At 46.5% G+C, this 18,736-nt stretch overlaps 1 protein-coding gene across 4 annotated transcripts in view; it reads right to left on the minus strand.

Moving 5' to 3' along the window:
* Positions 1 to 18,736, minus strand: part of EGFLAM (EGF like, fibronectin type III and laminin G domains) — a 199,709-nt gene that overhangs the window by 5,537 nt on the left and 175,436 nt on the right. Inside the window, exons 1-4 of one of the 4 annotated variants that reach the window (XM_007961433.3) lie at positions 13,883 to 14,596; positions 11,185 to 11,303; positions 8,171 to 8,314; positions 1,030 to 1,113 (exon numbers count right to left, since the gene is read on the minus strand). In XM_007961433.3, the coding sequence (XP_007959624.1) occupies positions 1,030 to 1,113; positions 8,171 to 8,286 (200 nt within the window). In that variant the 5' untranslated portion in view covers positions 8,287 to 8,314; positions 11,185 to 11,303; positions 13,883 to 14,596. Of the gene's footprint in view, positions 1 to 1,029; positions 1,114 to 8,170; positions 8,315 to 11,184; positions 11,304 to 13,882; positions 14,597 to 18,736 lie in introns of those variants that run through there. The other 3 variants (XM_007961432.3, XM_007961426.3, XM_007961430.3) reach the window with 3 other exon arrangements.

Consider the following 18,736-nt stretch of genomic DNA (forward strand, 5'->3'; position numbering starts at 1 on the left):
GATTCATCCAAAGTTAATCAGAAGTCAGGGTGGTGATTACCTCTGTGATAGGGAGATAAGTAATCGGTGCTGGGTGAAATACTGTCAGCTTCTAAGGTTTAGGTAATGTTATAAAAAAAAAAAAAAGTGGCCAGGTGCAGTGGCTCATGCCTATAATCCCAACACTTTGGGAGGTCAAGGCAGGAGAATCACTTGAGCCCAGGAGGTTGAGACCAGCCCTGGCAACATAGCAAGGCAGATAGTGCACACCTGTGGTCCCAGCTACTCAAGAGGCTGAGGTGGGAGGACTGCCTGAGCCTAGGAGTGCAAGCGAGGCTGCACTGAGCCATGATGACACCACTGTACTCCAGCCTAGGTGAAAGAGCGAGACCCTGCCTCAAAACAAACGAAACAAACAAACAAAAAAAGCCAGAGGGATGGGGGAGGATTGCCTGTACAATGAGATTTTAAAGTCTTTTTTTTTTTTTTTTTTTGAGATAGGATCTCACGCTGTCACCCAAGCTGGAGTGCAATGGCATGATCCTGCTACCTCCACCACCCAGGCTTAAGCGGTCCTCCCACCTCAGCCTCCATGTGCCACCACACCCAGCCAATTTCTGTATTTTGTAAAGACGGGGTTTCGCCATGTAACTCAGGCTGGTTTCAAACTCCTGAGCTCAGGCAATCCACCCACCTCGGCCTCCCAAAGTGCTAGGATTCCAGTTGTGAGCCACCATGCCCGGCCCAAACATTCTTTAAAGTCCACATACCCTGAACTCTTAAAGCTCCTCCAGTTCAGCCATCAAAAGGTTTCTTCTCCAGAAGGTTACTGCTCAGCGAAGGTTTGGGGGTTCAGTTTCCCTGGCCTGTTAGTGTCAATGTAGGGCACAGCGGGAGTTCATGGAAAATTCCCTGAATGCCCTGGATCAGGGGTACTAAGATGCCAAAGTTGGGGAACAGGACAGTGGGACTACAAGGGAACTGGATACCACATCCCACCACTGCTCAGCTCTGGCTCTGGCTCTGGCTCATGCTGCAGGAGGGACTCACCTAACGGCCTTAACTCGGTGCCACCGACCATCGTTGAAGGAGCCATTCACCATGATGGATGCCACACCACTGCCCAGGTTATAGCTAAGGCATTGGAGAAGAAGAAGAGAACAGAATAAAACACTGAGGCACAGGCAGACATGGTTCATAGATGATTCTCAGGGCAAAAGTTCTTTGCAACTCAGAGTGCAGTTTTCTTAACAGAAAACAAGAGTGTTATAAAAGTTGGTGGGTTTCCAGGCCGGTTCATGTAATTAAAAATTATCAGACTTTTAAATTATGGTAAAATATACATAACATAACCATGGCCATCGTAACCATTTTTAAGCATATGGTGCTGTAGCATTAAGTACATATTCATATTGTTGGGCTGGCAATCTCCAAAACTCATCTTACAAAACAAAAGCATTGCATTAAATAATAACCCCTCATTCTTCCCTCCCCTCAGCCCCTGACAACCAGCCTTCTACTTTCTGACTCTATGGATTTGATTCTTCTTCATACCTCATATGAGAGGCATCATAGAGTATTTGTCTTTTTGGGACTGTGTGAGCTTACTTCATTTAGCATAATGTTATCAAGATTGTTTTTTAATGCCCTCATGTAAGGCAACATCAGTACTAGAATATCAGGAATAACAAGAAGGGCTTTATCATGTGTAATGTTTTACACTGTGTTACGATGATGGTCTGCCCCCTCCCTCCCCCCGCCACATTCATGTCTACCCAGAGCCTCAGAATGTGACCTTATTTGAAAATAGGGTCTTTGCAGATTCATTAGTTAAGATGAAGTCATACTGGATTAGGGCAGCCATGGATCCAATATGACCGGTATCTTTATGAGAAGAGATTTGGACACGGAGCCAGAGACACACAGAGACAGGGAACACCATGGGAAGATGGAAGCAGGGACTACAGTGGGGCATCTCCAAGCCAAGGAACGCCAAGGGCTGCCAGCCACCACCAGAACCTGGGGGACAGGCATGGAGCCGATTCTCCCTGAGACCCTCTAGAAGAAGCAAACCCTAGCACTGCATGATGGATTTCTAGCCTTCAGAACCGCGAGAGAGCCCATTTCTATTGTTTTAAGCCACCTAATTTATGGTCATTACCAGAGCCCTAAGAAATGAATACATCTGTTTTCACTTTTTGTTTTTTTTAAACTGAACATTGAAGAGTAGGGTGAGCCCCAGAGAGATTAAGGGAATTTGCCTAAAATCACAAACCTAATGTAGAACTTGAACTTGGTGTATCCTCTGTCCTCATCCCATTTAACTCTGCTATCAGGTTTCTCTAGTGGCTTCCTATTTTCTATTTCAGTTCCCAGACACCCTGGTACCGTAAGGGTTTCAGAAAACATGAACATGTCATTACCAGAGAGAAATATCGCCCTTAATCCAGTGTTCATTCAATTATTCTAATTAAATTTAATTCGACAAATATTTAGTGAGTGACTACTCTAGCCTGGGCACTGGGCCAACTGCCCAGACTTTCCCTGGATAATACAACAAAGCCTAGGCCACCAAGTTTTTGAAGGGAAGTGTGTTCCACCTGGGATACTCCCTCCTCATTTTGTAAGAGGACATATCTCTCCTTCACCTCATTGCCCAAGATAGAGGGATGTCGAGAGAAAACCCCGATGAGTTACCAGGCACTCGCATGTACTCATTCTGAGAAAACAGCAAGAATAGGAAGTGCTTAGCTTTCTGCAGAGAAAGCACCATATGTCATTCCTTCGATAATGGAGGCTCAAAGAACTCACCCAGCCCATTGACATTTAACCACGAATAGGACTTAGGGTGACTCGACAAACACTGGGACAAAGCTGCCACTCTGACCCTGAAAAGTCCACTGTTTTCTAATGAATTTTCCCACATCAAGTATCTCCTTGTATAAAGCAGTCTGGCAGCGGAATTTTGAGATTTCATGATTTGGTGGCTAAATACTTCTTGAATGAATAGGAAGTAGGGCGAGTTGCTGGTGGGCAGAAACTATCTATGGCCATTCTGAGAGGCGGCATGGGGTGACAGAAAGAGCAGGGACACTCACATTCAATGGGCATGGCTTGATCCCCAGACTCGCTAGCTAACAGCTCTGTGACCTTGGGCAACTTGTTTCATTTCTCTGAGCCTAAATATTCTCATCTGTCAAACAGGGATAATAATTCCTTCCCTGAAGAATCCTAGGGAATGCTAAGTAACATGACATATGTAGGAAGCACTGCACATCATAGGAGCCAAACGAATAATCCCGCCACTCCAAACAGAGGCAGCACTTAGTGCAGCTTGGATATGGGGTTGACAATGCACCCCAAGGAACTGGTAGGAAGGAGAAAGTTGCCACCAAGGCTTGAATGTGTCACATCTCTCCTAGAAGACTAGCCATGTGGGAAAGTAAGCCAACAAGCTGTCAATATATAACCAAAGCAGTCCGGAGCACCCAGATCTCAGAATCAAGGTGACCTGGCTGTGTAAGGGCAGGGAGGCTGGACTGCAACATGATTGTAGTGCAGTGAATGAAAACCTTTTCAGTTGTCTAAGAGCCCATCTAGACAAATGGTGCATGCGCTTCCTTCTGTGCTCCAACCCGACAACTCTCCTGTTCAGGCCAAGAGCCAGAATGTGCTCTAGGGAGTCAACCGTGAATCTGGCAGATGGGAATCCAGCCATCACTGCGGGAGAGGTCAACTCAGTTGGCTTCTCCATGGCCTGGTTCCCCAACCCCCCAATTCCATCTGACTTCAGACCCTCCAAAGAACCTCCCACTTCTCCTGACATGCTGATACGCACCCTGGAAAAGCTCCCTCATGTATACAATCATAAATGACCAAGAATAGTGGTTACCTTCACTGGGAGAAGAATGAGGGAGCATTTTTGGGTGGTGGACATGTTCTATGTCTTGTTCTGAGTGATAGTGAATCAGTGTTTACATATTCTAAATGTGTCAAGCTCTACACTGAACAAGCATGCATGGCAGGAAGGCATGCCTCAGTATAAAAATGTAGAAACAGATATAAGAATGTTTATGTCTAACTTCTCTATCCATGTCTTGGGAACCTGGCTGCCATGATGGATTATTCGGAGCCGCTCAGCTTGGTGTGCACTAGAGGCTGTGAGCCAGAGCACCAAGGTGGGCCACTCGGAAATACCTTCAGGTGAGGCCTTTTGGAAACCACTCGGCCACCTTCCTGTTTTCCTGTGGTGACACTTTTAATCATGTCCCCTTTAAACTGTAGCACAAAGCACTTTACTAATGTCAAGTCTCTTCCCCCTCTTCACTGCATGAAGATGTGATGAGGTGAAACTAAGTGGGCAATGTTCAGTGTGAACGGTCAAGCAATGTTCACAAACCCCGCCGGTGGTAGGTTTTATGCCCCACGTACAATCACAAAACAAAATGAAACAAAACAAAAACAAAACAGAAAACAGAAAAACACACTCATTTTCACTGAGCACTTTGATTTCCTTTTTTTCTGCTAAATCTTGCACCACAACTATAAATATATATACATACATACATTTTTAGAATCCCATCGCTTTTCCCTATTCTCTGGCAGAAAGGCTTTGAGCACTAAATTAGCCAAAGAACCAGCATTTAGGTGAAGAAAGTCATGAAAGTTGAGACTGTATTTTATTATCTTAGGATTCCTCTTCATCTGCTTTGAGCCTGGATCAAACACTGAAACCTCAAGAACAATTTGTCTGCTCTGTAGAAAGATTCACTCACCAGACTGCACAGATCTGTGCTCCTCGGGGGTAGGGCCCATGACTTATTAAAAATAACAGTAACAATAATAAAAATAAGAACTATGTTTTAATAATAACTACATGTTCTCTCTCTGAAGTAAAGGCTTCTAAGACTCAGAAAATGCTTGAGCAAGGATCATAACTTTTCTTATCATTAATTAGCTATGTACGAAGCACTGCACATCATAGGAGCCAAACGAATAATCCCACCACTCCTAACAGAGGCAGCACTTAGTGCAGCTTGGATACAGGGTTGACAATGCACCCCAAGGAACTGGTAGGAAGGATAAAGTTGCCCCGCATTGAACCCCTTACATGAATTCATTCATTTAATCTTTACAGCGAACCCTGTCGTTTTGCAAGGAGGGGACAGAGGCTGAGATTTAGGTAACTTGCATGAGCCCACATAGGGGATCAGGCATGTGTGATTCCAAAGCCACTTCAGACCCTGTTTCTCAGGGTATGGGTCCTGGAACCACCCGGGTGCTTGTTTTTAAGCAGACCCCGGTGCCCACCACACCTATTGCATCAGAATCTCAGGGGGCAAGCCTGGGAATCTACCTTTGAAACAAGCTCCCCAGTGATTCACTGTATGCTGACATCTTCAAACTACTGGCCTACACTGGAATTCCTCTCTGTCCCCAGCCCGCTGGGACGCTTCCCTACGTCAGCATCGGGGGCATTGATGCGGTGGGATAATAGCCCAGATGGAGGACGAACAGAGCGGCAGTGATGGGGTGGCTCCAGGACCAGAGCAGGCACAGAAGTCAGCCTCAGCCTGGGCTCAGCAGTGTATCTTACACAGATCACAATCAGAACTCCAGGATTAGAAGAAAAACAGAGGACCAATTTTCAGAATCCTGAGAAAGAAATGGTAACAAGAAATATGTCCAGGATAAAGTAGAGCTGTTTGAAGGATGCTAAGCAGGTGGGAGAGGGGACGGGGCTCTCCAGGGCTTGGCGTGGGAGCTGGTGGGAGCTGTTTCCCTGCTGGGGTAGAGTGGGTGGTGAATAGGTTCAGCAGGCAGTTTAGGGGGAAGTGGGACCATCTCACCCACAGCTGAGCTACTGTTTCAGTTCTCTTTTCTGGGCACAATCAAGTACTTGAGGCCTTGATGAGGTTAACCACAGGAAAACCACAAGAAAATGGCTTCAAGGCAGCCAGCCTGAAATAGGGTGTGAAGAACTCTGTGTTCAACCTCTGGGCCAGCAATGGGTGGGAGGCTATGGAGGACAGGAAGGTGGAGATGGTGAGAAGCTGTCTCTCACCTGCCATGTTCCAGCCTCAACTACACACGACTCTCCAGAGTCCCCAACAATCATAGGACTGAGTCACTTAGCATGCTCTCCTATTTAGGGAATAGCATGACACTGGACAAGTGACATTTCCTCTCAAAATGCCTTTTATTCAAATGGAAAGATTTTTGTTATCCTGCTTGGGCTGTCAGTAATCTTAGCACACGACCAACAGAAGCCCCGGAATTAAGTCTTCAACTTCTCCCTTGTTTAGTGAGCCTTCCTTTGTCTATTTCAATTCAATTACTTTCATATCATTTAGCGGCCACTCGAGCTAGTCATCAGAGGGTGAATTAAGAAGTACAAGCCTGAGAAATGCCTCCCCCATGGAGCTCAAAGCTTTGAGGGTATCAGAATTGTCTGGGGAAACGGTTACCACACAGATTGCTGGACCCCACCCCTAGAGTGTTTCTGGTTCAGTAGATCAGGGTGGAGCCTGAGAATGTGGATTTCCAACAAGTTCCCAGGTGATGCTGAGGCTGCTGGTCTGGAGACCACACTTGGAAAGCCACTGTCTAGAGGAGTGATTTCTAACCTCGTGGGAGGATGTGCCGTGACAATCTCTAGAGAAGTGTTTTCATGTTACAGGAGACAGGCCCTGCCCCTTGGAAGCTCAGCTGTCACCCAATCTGGTAAGAAGGGTAGGGAGAAATCATTCAGGTAATTCTTTAACTACTTCATAGCTATGTATTTGACACATTTGAAAACAGTCTAAATTCACTTAAAAGAGGGAAGAACTTATCAGTGACACCCAAGAAGCATTTACAAAACTCTCATGTTAGCTGGATCCACTGAGACATGAATCTGTGCTTTGTTCCTCCGGCAGCAGGAGACTTGAAAGCGGGGATTCTCCTTCCCACAGCTACACAGCTAATAGGGAGCCAAGTCAGAATTTAAAGTCAGGGCTCCTGGAGCTTAAGGTTTTAGACCTTCCTGAGCTGCTGAGTCTTAGGCTGAGTACTCGCTTCCATGCTTGGCCTTCGTGCTTGGCAGTATCCAAGTCCTCTTTCTGCCCCTTCCTAATTTGAGTAGGGAGCATGCAGCAGTAACACACTCGAACACGGGCACAGAATTGTTCCTCACGGGGGTAGATGGTCAATTCCTAAGGCTCTGCCATGCAGTTCCTATTGAAGCTACTCAAGTGTGCCACTGTAGCATGAACACGGCCATAGACAATATATAAATGAAAGAGTACAAGCCAGGCACAGTGGCTGACGCCTGTAATTCCAGCACTTTGGGAGGCCGAGGCGAGTAGATCACCTGAGGTCAGGGTTTGAGACCAGCCTGGCCAACATGGTGAAACCCCATCTGTACAAAAAATACAAAAATCAGCTGGGCATGGAGGCATGTGCTGTAATCCCAGCTACTAGGGAGGCAGAGATAAGAGAATCACTTGAACCCGGGAGGCAGAGGTTGCAGTGAGCTGAGATTGCGCCACTGCACTCCGGCGTGGGGGAAAAGAGCAAGACTTTGTCTCAAAAAAAAAAAAAAAAAGAAAAAAATCAAACAAACTCCTGTTGGAATACTGGGGTACTCTTGGTTTTTGTTTTCTGTTTTTTGTTTTTTTTGAGATGGAGTCTTGCTCTGTCACCCAGACTGGAGTGCAGAGGTGCAATCTCGGCTCACTGCAACACCCGCCTCCTGGGTTCAAGCCATTTTCCTGCCTCAGCCTCCCTAGTAGCTGGGATTACAGGCACCTGCCACCACACCCAGCTACTTTTTGTATTTTTTAGTAGAGACGGGGTTTCTCCATGTTGCTCAGGCTGGTCTCAAACTTCTGACCTCAAGTGATCTGCCCGCCTCGGCCTCCCAAAGTGCTGGGATTACAGTCATGAGCCACTGCACCCAGCCCCAGCAAGACTTTATTTACAAAAAAGAGTGGTGGGTCAGATTTGGCCTCCAGGCCATAGTTTGCTGACTGCTGCTGTATAAGATGAATGTTGAAAGACCAGGAGCTTCCAATAAGCCTTGAAGCTTCAGGCTTCAGCCAGTTCCAGCAGACTGTGTTCTGGCTCCTTTATGAATCACTCTGCTTGGCATGAGCTGCAATGTCTGAGAAAATCGCAAGGTGCTGCTGAAGGCAGCTGGAGAGTGGGTTACCTGAACACGAGGGCTCCATCCCGAAGGCCCAAGGAAATGAAGTCGCTATTGGGCCTCATGGGGCTGTCTCCCCTCCACAGCAAAAGGCCATCCTTGGCAGTTGTCTTAAACCTCATGAACACATTTGATCTTGATCCTGACACCCTGGAGGAAATACACAAACAAGTCCACCAAATCAACCACCAACATCTGTTTCCGAGTAATTCCAGTTTTGCCTGCCAGCCCTGAGGAACCAGATGTAGGATAATCTGGCACTTTCTGACGCTTACTTCATCACCCTGAGTCGCACCACGGATCTAAAGGTCTGGACTGCTCACTCAGCAGCAGTCTCCCTCCCCAAGCACTGTGAACCCCACCACAGAGCATTTGCTGAGTGACAAATGAGCAAGACTATGGCCAACGTCACAGCTTAGGCTGCACCCGTACACACCTCATTCTTTTCACTTTCCTGTTTTGCTACTCAAGGGCCCCATTCCCCAACAGAAAGTGTATTTCCTAATTACCGAGAGGCTCAAGTTGGCAGCCACTCTAGGCTAGGACCACGGCTGTGGATGGCCAGCTCTGGCCGATGAGTGACTATCCTTGGGGACAAGGTCTAGACAGGGAAAATACCCAAGTGATGGCGTCTCAGACAAGGAACATGGCCTGATAGTGAATGGTCTGGAGTGGTGTTGAGGCAGAGCCAGGGTGGAGAAGAACAGGAAGCTTCAAGGAAAGGAGGGGTGCTCAGGCTAGGCCGGCTCCATGCTCTACATCCATGGCTGGGAATAGGTTCACAGGCTGACGTGCTCTTAGCAATGCTTAAGAATAGACTAGTTCAGAAATTCATTCTTATTAGCGTGATCAGTGTTTCATCTGGCACAGGGAAAAGAGGAAGGCTGAGGTCCTTGAATCAAGGGTGAGATAAGAGGAAACAATTTAATATTGCTACTAGCATAATGTTATTGGAAAAGTTTCTTTGTCCATTCTCTAGTCACTTGAGCCATCTCTGTCTGTCGCACACACCTGGGTCTGTGTCTGCAGAGTGTCCTCAATCGTGAACAGTGGAGGGGACTATAGTCTAGGCTTCCCAGAGCCTGAGCTCGTCAGGAAGAGACCAAGTTTGCATTCCCCATGCAGGGCCTCAGCACGGTCCCCCAGGCCAGGTGCAGCACAGTCTAGCACTGACCCGTTCCCTAGAGACCTGCTTAGCCCAGACTTTCGCTCAGGTTCCTTCCCTCTCCCATTTGCCTTGTGTGTATTGATTGGTTACAAGGCAGTCAAGAGGTTCCCATTTCTCTTGCCAGTGATTGATTTAGGGGCAGGAATGTGGCAGCACAGAAGAGACACAATCGTATCCCTTTTGTCCAGTGAGATACAATTCTGGGAAGAATTCCTTCTCTTTTAAAAAGAGTCACATGAGGAAAAAAGTCTTTTTAACTTCCACTGGATATAGTCAGAGTCATCTTATGTGCAGCTTATAGGCAGCTGGGGAGTGGCCTCTGGAGAAGATGCTGAGGACAACAAGCAAGAAATAAGGATGAGATTGGAATCTTTTAGGGTACAGCTGCTTCTCTTAATTGATCAACCCAAGATCCAGTGTAAGTCTGGACACCTTGTGATATGAAATAGTAAATATCCCTCATGCGCAAGACATTTTAAGCTGAACTTTCTGTTACTTTGCACCAAAGGTATCTGACTGGAATAGATCCTGAACTTGACTTTTACCTGCAGCCTCACATACATGCATTTGTACTGTCATATACACACATACACACACACACGCATGTGTACACACACATACACACACACTATGGCACTCAAGGTAGCTGTGGTCTTGGGCCTCATGTCTCCTGCTCTCATCAATCCCCTCTACTCCCTCAAACCACCTGGTAGTCTCTCACTAACCCCCAGAGACTGAACGCTTGGGCCCCTTTCACCCTGTCACTGCTTTCTAGGCTGAATGACCTTCCATTTTTGGAGAGAAAGGGCTGAAGAAGGAGGACGGTCTCTCTTGGCTGGGAATCCATTTTACCTAAGTACCCACGCCAAGACAACATAGATAAATACAACCTGGGATTAGAGAAGTGAAGCAGTGTCTGCCTGGGGTGTGCTGGGAGTTACCAGGGACATCCAGTGCCCTAGGAGAATTCCTCCCAACCACTTCTGTTCCCTGACAAGTCACCAAACTCCACCCTAAGAACTGGATGCCTTTTGTTTAAAGATTTGCCCTTGTATGTTAAGATGCAGTCAATCTGAAGAGGCAGGGAAATCCCAGAATGATTGTGTGGAGAGCAGAAAGGGGAATAGCACACTAGAAGCCACAAAGAACTGGGAAAAGGGAAAGAAAGAGATAAGGGGCAAACTGAAAGTGCCAAAGACAAGCTTGACTGAGTTGAGGATTTTGCCACGTCAAAGGCTATTCCAAACCAAGAGCAACTCCAGGCCAGGGCTGGGACTTCTGCCACCAGGGGTGAGATGCCATGGCTGTGACTTGGGCATTTCCCTGTATCCACATGAAGAGTGCTGAGAAGCCTCTCACTGAACTGGCCAGAGCCCGAAGGGGACAAGAGACCTTTGCTGATGAAGATGCAGGGTAGGTACGGACCCAGCAGGGAACGGGCTTGGATCTGTCTGTCCTTCCACTGCTGGCCCAGGTCAGAGCTGCACAATCCGGCCACGGCACAGCATGGAACTGCCCTGCTCAGAGAATCATAGTCATCACTGAGGCTTCGGGAACATCACATTCTCACTGCTTCTCAAAGCCCGAATACTGGAAACTCTGGGACCAGTTAAGTTGCTCTCTCCAGGCCCTTTGACCAGAAAAATACTGGATTGTTTGTAACGGGGTTATTTGAAAGGCCAATTTCTCAAGTTTAGTTTGTTTTTTGTTTTATTTTGCTCTAGTTTCTATGTTTATTTCATGTTGTGTGTGTTTTTCCCCTGAGGCCATGACTGAATGGTCTTCTTTGAGAATTATCTTCTGGCATGAAATATAAGAAAAAGCTCTGAGAAAGATATAGAGAAAAATTTACCCCCAGAAAGCTGAGGAAGGTGCCTGTTGAAGCTTATTACCTCTTCAAGATATCTGGGTTGTCATACGTCAGGTAACTGCGGCCGATAAACTGCGGGATCTCAATGGCTTCTACGATCGCTGGGACAGAACAGAAAAAGGAGGTTACATAGTATGTGGTTCTCTTGGCTCCTGCACTCACACGTACAGCAGGAAAACACCCAGCTCCTGGAAATAGGATGTTTAACAATTCATCAACCCCTTCCCTTTGGCCGCACGCATATTCACAGTTGCCCGGCCCCATGGCCTGGGGTTGGCTTCTCCCCCACTTTTCCCTCCTGGGGAAGTCTTGTCCCTGCCACTGGCCTCAACGCTGCTGAGAAGGCCTCATGATGTGCTGAAACTTGAACTGTTCCCAATTATTCTTGGAAGCCAAAGAGCAGGTCTTGGGCCATGTGGGGAGCAGCTGGGGATAACCCCAGATGTTCTCCTAGGGAGGCAGAGAAAACAAATCCCTAAGTAAGGACCACTAGGATTCTTGAAAGTTAATTTGCTGCAGAACCCTTTAAGCGAGGACTTCGAGAGACTCTCAAGCACTATGAATGAGGCTTGGACTCCTGCATTTCCGATCACTTTCCAGTGTATTTCACAAGATCTTTTGTTTTGAAAAGGAGTTTCGCTCTTGTTGCCCAGGCTGGAGTGCCCGATCTTGGCTCACTGCAACTTCCACCTCCTGAGTTCAAGCAATTCTCCTGCCTCAGCCTCTCAAGTAGCTGGGATTACAGGCACCCACCACCAAGCCTGGCTAATTTTTGTACTTTTGGTAGAGACGGGGTTTCACCATGTTGGCCAGGCTGGTCTCGAACTCCTGACCTTAGGTGATCCACCTGCCTCGGCCTCCTAAAGTGCTGGGATTACAGGCATGGCCACTGTGCCTGGTCTATTTCACAAGATCTTCACTACAATCTAATGAAGTAGCAGTTAGTATGGGGGAAGGGAAGGGCTGGTTATTCTCACTTTACAGAAGATAAAGTGAGGAGTAGAAAGCATGGAGGATTTGCCTGAGATCATGTAGTTAAGAGAGCACTAGGCCTTGAACCTGACCGGCTCTTCTTAATTCTGGCTTCCGGACCCCTCTCAGCTTTCCAATATTTTAGAAATACATTTTCTTCTTCCCAAACTCTCATCACTTTGTTTTCCTGAGGAATCACCCTTTTACACATAGTTAGCAAAAGAAGAGTTTAAGTAGCTATGTGTGGTGTCACAAACGGGGGATGAGGCTAGGGGATTTCTGCCAGAGAAATAACAGCAATATCTCTTTCCTCTTTGGAAAGATACAGAAATGGTGGTTTAAGGAAATTAAGGTAGAATAAATCTTGAATTCAAAGAAATGTACAAAATGAGGGCGAATAAGAAGGTTTATAAAACACGTTATAGTTTCACGAAAATACATGGTTGGTGCAAAGAAGACACTGAACGAAGGACTCTCCACCCCAGAGAGGAAACGTAGAATTATTTGATACTATGAACAATCGTACAGATTAACCTTCAAACATAAAAAAAGAGCAAAAGCAGCAAAGCCGATGACAATGGGCCCCCAAGTAGAAGTCTCTATGTTGGCAGCTTCCCAGAGTCTTTCATAAAAACTAAAATAGAAAAGAAGAGAGGAAAGAAAACAAGAAAAGCAAAGGATGAAAAAGAAAATTTAAAAGAAAATTTTGGAGGTAACTACCGAAGAAATTGCTCTGTGGTTCTCGGAAGCAGCACAGCCCTGGACAAAGGCCTGAGGCTGCAAGGACTTAGCAGGGCCAGAGGTGAAGGGCTCTTGTCACTTGCAGTTCGGGGCTGCACCCCCAGCCACTCCCTGCTGACTAAGGGAGGTAGGAGGAAGAGGAGACAAGGAAGGAAAACAGGGAGGAAAACAGAGTGGGAGGCAAAATGGCAAGAGGATGGGAAAGGAGCCGAGTAGGAAAACAGGTCAGATGAATGAGAAAGAAGGGACACTGCAGCAAGAAGACGAGGGAAGAAAGTGCCGAGGAAGACAACAGGGAGAGAAGGCAGCCACCGGGCAAGGACGGGAAACAGAAAAGGAAAGAAGGCAGCACCGGAAAAGGAGGGGAGGGAATGGACCCAGAGGAATAGAGAGAAATGTCAGGGAGGAGGAGGACTGGGCAGCAGGTAGGAGTGCAAAAATGGAGGAGGTGGAAGGAAGTTCTCAGCTGGGGCAGTGGGCCCCTCATTCAGGACAGCATGGCTGGGAAGGGAGAAGGAGAGAAGATGCAAGCTGAGCGGCGGGGGAGGACTTCCCGGAGCTAAACGGAACCAAGGAGTCCCTGGTGGGTTGGGCTCGCCCCCAGAGGGGAGAGGTACAGCCAGGGCCAGTCCCTGCTGTTGTTGGCCGTGGCGGTGGGCCTGTGGCCAACAGCCTTCTTTCCCCTGAACTCCTTGCAAGGGTCAGGACGTGCCTGCCACACATCAGCTCTGCACAGGAGCTTCCGAGGGGACCTGTGGGCGCCCCCAGCAGCTGCCGGCTCAGCCCCCAGCTCAGGAGAGAATGTCCTCTGGCCAGCCGGCGGGAAGGCTTCCCACCATGCGTAGGCATGTCCCAGCTTCCACACCACTCACCCCGGGTCCCCCTGCATGCGGTTGGCTTGCCCTGGCAGGCCCTGGCCCCAGCCCAGAGCACTCTCGCAGTCTCTCATAGGACTTACTGTACTTACTATTGAGGCAGTAGTTCCCACACTCTGACCGGTGCCAGCATGAAAGAGAACAGGGAGAATCAGCCTTTCACAGTCCTTGTCAAATCCCAATTACTCTGGTTGCAGATCACTTGAAGCCAGCCTTGTTTCTCTCACAAAGCTCTGCCCGAGGGTCCAGAACGTTCTCTTAGGGAATGTGAATATGAGCCCCGCGGGGAACCACTGGAAATCTCTCCTCAGCATGATTGGCACCCAGCCACCCGCCTCCCCGCCTCAGCTTGGCTTAATGAAGGTGGGGGTGGCGGTGGACCAAGAAGATGTTTGAATCAGCTGTCTGACACTTCTGAGACTCCCTCACCTTCAACTGACAATCTGCATTTGTTTTAAATCTAGAGACACAGCTCCTTGCTCAAGAGTTACTCACCTTGTCAATGATTATTACTTTTCTTGGCTCTAGGCTGCGTGCGAAAAAGGAATGATAAGCCAGCTAGCTGCCTCTTCTCTCTGCCTAGTGGAAAATATCACCCTCATTCCCACCCCATCTCCACTTGCAAGATTCCAGACCCCTGGTTATTTTGTGATTAACAAAGGCAGAGGCACCCTCGAGAAACACCGCAGAATAAAAAATGGTCAAACTATGCTTCACTTAAGTGAGTATATACAGGAACAAATAATCACATCCAAAATCATCACAGCTTGAAGTGACCATTGAGCCCTTTCGGGCTCTTTGTAGTTGGTTTAAATGTTGTAAACATTATTGTTGTTATTATTATTATTTTGAGACAGAGTCTTACTCTGTTGCCCAGGCTGGAGTGCAGTGGCATGATCTCCGCTCACTGCAACCTCTGCCTCCAGGGTTCTAGCCATTCTCCTGCCTCAGCATTCTGAGTAGCTGGGACTATAGGCATGTGCCATCATGCCCAGCTAATTTTTGTATTTTTAGTAGAATTGGGTTTCACCATGTTAGCCAGGCTGGTCTCGACCTCCTGACCTCAGGTGATCCACCTGCCTGGGCCTCCCAAAGTGCCGGGATTACAGGTTTGAGCCACTGCGCCTGGCCAACATGATTATATTTTAACCTAACCCTATACCTAATTTTTTTGCTTTTATTGAAAAAAATTTAATTGACACATAATAATTGTACATATGTATGGGGTACATAGTGATGTTTTGATACATATATATGATCAGATCAGGGTAATTAGTATATCCATCCCATTTCAAAATGTATCATTTCTTTATGCTGGGAACACTCGATGTCCTCCTGCTAGTTATTTGAAACTATTATTGTCAACTATAGTCATCCTATAGTGCTTCGGAACACCAGAACTTATTTCTCCTATCTCCCTGTAATTTTGTATCCTTTAACAAATCTCTTCCTATTCCCCACTTCTCTCTACCATTTCCAGTATACCTAATTTTTTCTACATTGCCTTTTTTTCTGTGGCAATGGCCTTACTGATTAGTTGAAATGTGTTTTTCTCATTTTCTTACATTTATACCTAAAAGCCTGTGCCATCTGGTGACACACACACACACACACACACACACACACACACACACACACCCCAGTGGACAGCAGCCTCCAAGCCAGAAGCTCTGCAGTCCAGGCAAAGCAAATTTTCCGTTTGAGGAACTTGGAATTCCCAATAGACTATAAAGAGTTGGTCAGGTGCGGTGGCTCATGCCTGTGATCCCAGCACTTTGGGAGGCCCAGGCGGGTGGATCACCTGAGGTCAGGAGTTCGAGACCAGACTGGCTAACATGGCGAAACCCTGTCTCAACTAAAAATACAAAAATTAGCCCGGTGTGGCAGGGCACGCCTGTAATCTCAGCTACTCGTGAGGCTGAGGCAGGAGAATCGTTTGAACCTAGGAGGCAGAGGCTGCAGTGAGCCGAGATCATGCCACTGCACTCCAGCCTGGGGTGACAGTTAGACTCCATCTCAAAAAAAAAAAAAAAAAAAAAGAGTTGAAGGGACCAGTGTTTCTTTCCCATGCTCACAGGACCTTAGCAAAGGAAAAGGCCCTGTGGGCATGGAAGGCTAACTTCCCCAACAACCAGGGCTCCTCTCAGCGGCATCCTTGATGGATGTCCATCCCGCAGGAGCAAACACTTCCCACAGTGAGCAGCTCACTCTTAGACAAGGTAGCACGCTCCCGTGCTGGACCATTCTACTAGGCACAGAGATCTTTATTATAGTACGCTGACTGTAGCCACAAAGTAAAAACAAACAAAACTTTCCCTACACTAGCAGCCCTTCAACTATCTGAAGACCAACATTTACATTAAACACCCCCAGATCTCCCATTCTGGGGGTGTTTAATGATATACCATCCACAGAAAAGAAATTCCTCTGAATTTGGCTCTTGCAGTTGGTTTAAGTGTTTTCTAAAGGAAGTTATCCTTCACATTTTAGTGCATAAGTACATCAAAGCATGACTCTAATCATCTTATCTTCTTTATTTTTTGAGATAGAGTCTTGCTCTGTCACCCAGTCACCTAGGCTGGAGTGCAGTGGCATGATCTCGGCTCACTGCAAACTCCGCCTCCCGGGTTTAAGTGATTCTCCTGCCTCAGCCTCCCGAGTAGCTGGGATTACAGGCATGCACGACCACACCTGGCTAATTTTTGTATTTTTAGTAGAGATGGGGTTTCACCATGTTGCCCAGGCTGGTCCCAAACTCCTGACTTCAGGTGACCCACCCGCCTCAGCCTCTCAAAGTGCTGGGATTACAGGCATGAGCCACCATGCCTGGCCTGACTCTAATCATCTTAAAAGCATACATTGTTATGCGATATCAGAGCATCTGAATGTTTGGGTTTCCTAGGGTTTATCTTTGCAGGCATTACTAAGCTGCTTCCTTAGCCATAGACATCTTATATGACCATGTGACTGACAAGGAATGTACCTTGCTCGTTTTAAGATGGAGCTGACTTTTAAAATGGGTCACCCTGGCTCTCCTATGCTCCTGTTTCCCTAACAAAGGTTCAGGAATCTTGGGAACCATCTTAGAATTGTGCTATTACAAGTTCCAATTACTAAAGGAGGAAATGACCGGAATGAGGAACTGGGAACAGCCAACATGGTCATTAGCTGAAGGACTGCAGCAAACGGTCTGGGTATTTGTTTAATGTGTATGTTTGCATGTTTCACTCTTTAATTCATCTGTAAGATAAACACAATTGAAATTTTTTCCCTATATAACAACCGAATTACTTGTGTAACAATAACCTCTCTTTTCCAATTAATTTGAAATGACTTATTTTTAATATATTAAGTATACTTTTAACATATTAAATATATTAAAATAATTAATATATTAAAATTTTATGTTTAGTATTAAATATTAACATATTGTTAATATAATTTAGTATTTAAAATCAAATATTAATATATTAATATTAAATATAAAATTTAGTATATTAATTTTCAATACATTAAATGATATAAAATTTAATATATTAAGTTACATTAAAGAGAAATTCCCTTTAGTATGCATGATTTACGTGTTTTATTAATTTGTGGTTTATATACGGAGTTTTCTTATATTTGCAGAAGCTTTTTTTCATATATACACTGGGACCAAAAACAAAAAAATCACCCAAATCAGACCCTGGAACATGATGTTACTCAACTAAACACAACATAAATGCCCTAAATGTTGCATGTGTGGTAGGTCAGTATTGATCAGGCAGCATTGGATACTTAAGGACTGTGCGCCCCTGACAAGTACATGCGCTAAGCCTAGCTTTGTCTCAACAGCTGTTGGCTGTCTTGTGCGGGGGCCACCTGCTATAGAGAAACACCGCCATCTAGTGGCCTGTGGGATCCTACACAGTCTGAATTGAAGCTATTCTAGTAACACAGGGAAGGGAAGGGCCAAAGCTTAGTTTCCCAGGTGACTTGTCCACTATTGACTGGGAGAACCCAGAGAAAACATCTGTGCCCTGCATTCACCTCTTAGACACTCAGAGCATAGCAAAGGCTCTGAGAAATTCTGCAGAAGAGAGAGAATTGTCTGTTTACTCAGGATTATCCAAATGTATTTCACCATAGAAGCCTCCTCCCATTTTGTGTACGTGAATGCGTGTGTGCGTGTGTGTGTGTGTGCGCACGTACAAAGCAGCGATTAATATTCCTCAGAACTTAGTTTTTTCCATGTGCTTTGTGAAATTCTTCTAGAACATTTTAGTAACTTACTTAGATAGACAAGCTCTGAGGAACTGGGACACAAGATGGGTCCACTTGGATGCAAGTAAAGAAAAAAGGAATGAAATCTCTAAATATGGAAGTAATTTTTGATGGGGAAGGCCTTGTTGAGAAAAAAGGGGGCCTAGGCATTGGGGTAATGCATGGGGTGCTGAGGTTTAGGCTGGGGAAGATGCCTGAAAGTCAAATCCACCAATTGGAAGGCGAGAGGACCCCCAAGGTCAAACCTTATGTTTTTTCTTGGCACCTGAAGTCATGGCTGGGAGTAAGAAGAACCTCTGGCTTCTCCTGTCCTGGTGGGTCTTGAAGGTGGGACAGACAGGTTTGAGTTTCTGCAGTGGCCACTGCTACAGGAAGCCTGTGGCATCCCAAGAGCCTCTCAGATGCTTAGTGGGAGCTTGGTGCACCCCTCAGTCTGGGTCAAACTCTCCTGTTCCTGCCTCCAGCCTCACAGGGAAAAGTGGGGGCCCTGAAACCACCATGTAGCCTAAGTGCCTGGAACTGCTCCAGGATTTGTCTGAGTTTCTGGCCCCTGCTCTCCTGGGTTACCAAGAGGTGGGCACAAGTGTCAAATTGTCCAACTACGGCCCTTGTGGAACTCACTTGCCACACTATCTGATGCAGCTGAAAAGACCCAGACTCACTGACAATCCAGAAAATGA

The sequence above is a fragment of the Chlorocebus sabaeus genome, chromosome 4 (assembly GCF_047675955.1).
Source record: "Chlorocebus sabaeus isolate Y175 chromosome 4, mChlSab1.0.hap1, whole genome shotgun sequence".
Lineage (NCBI taxonomy): Eukaryota > Metazoa > Chordata > Mammalia > Primates > Cercopithecidae > Chlorocebus > Chlorocebus sabaeus.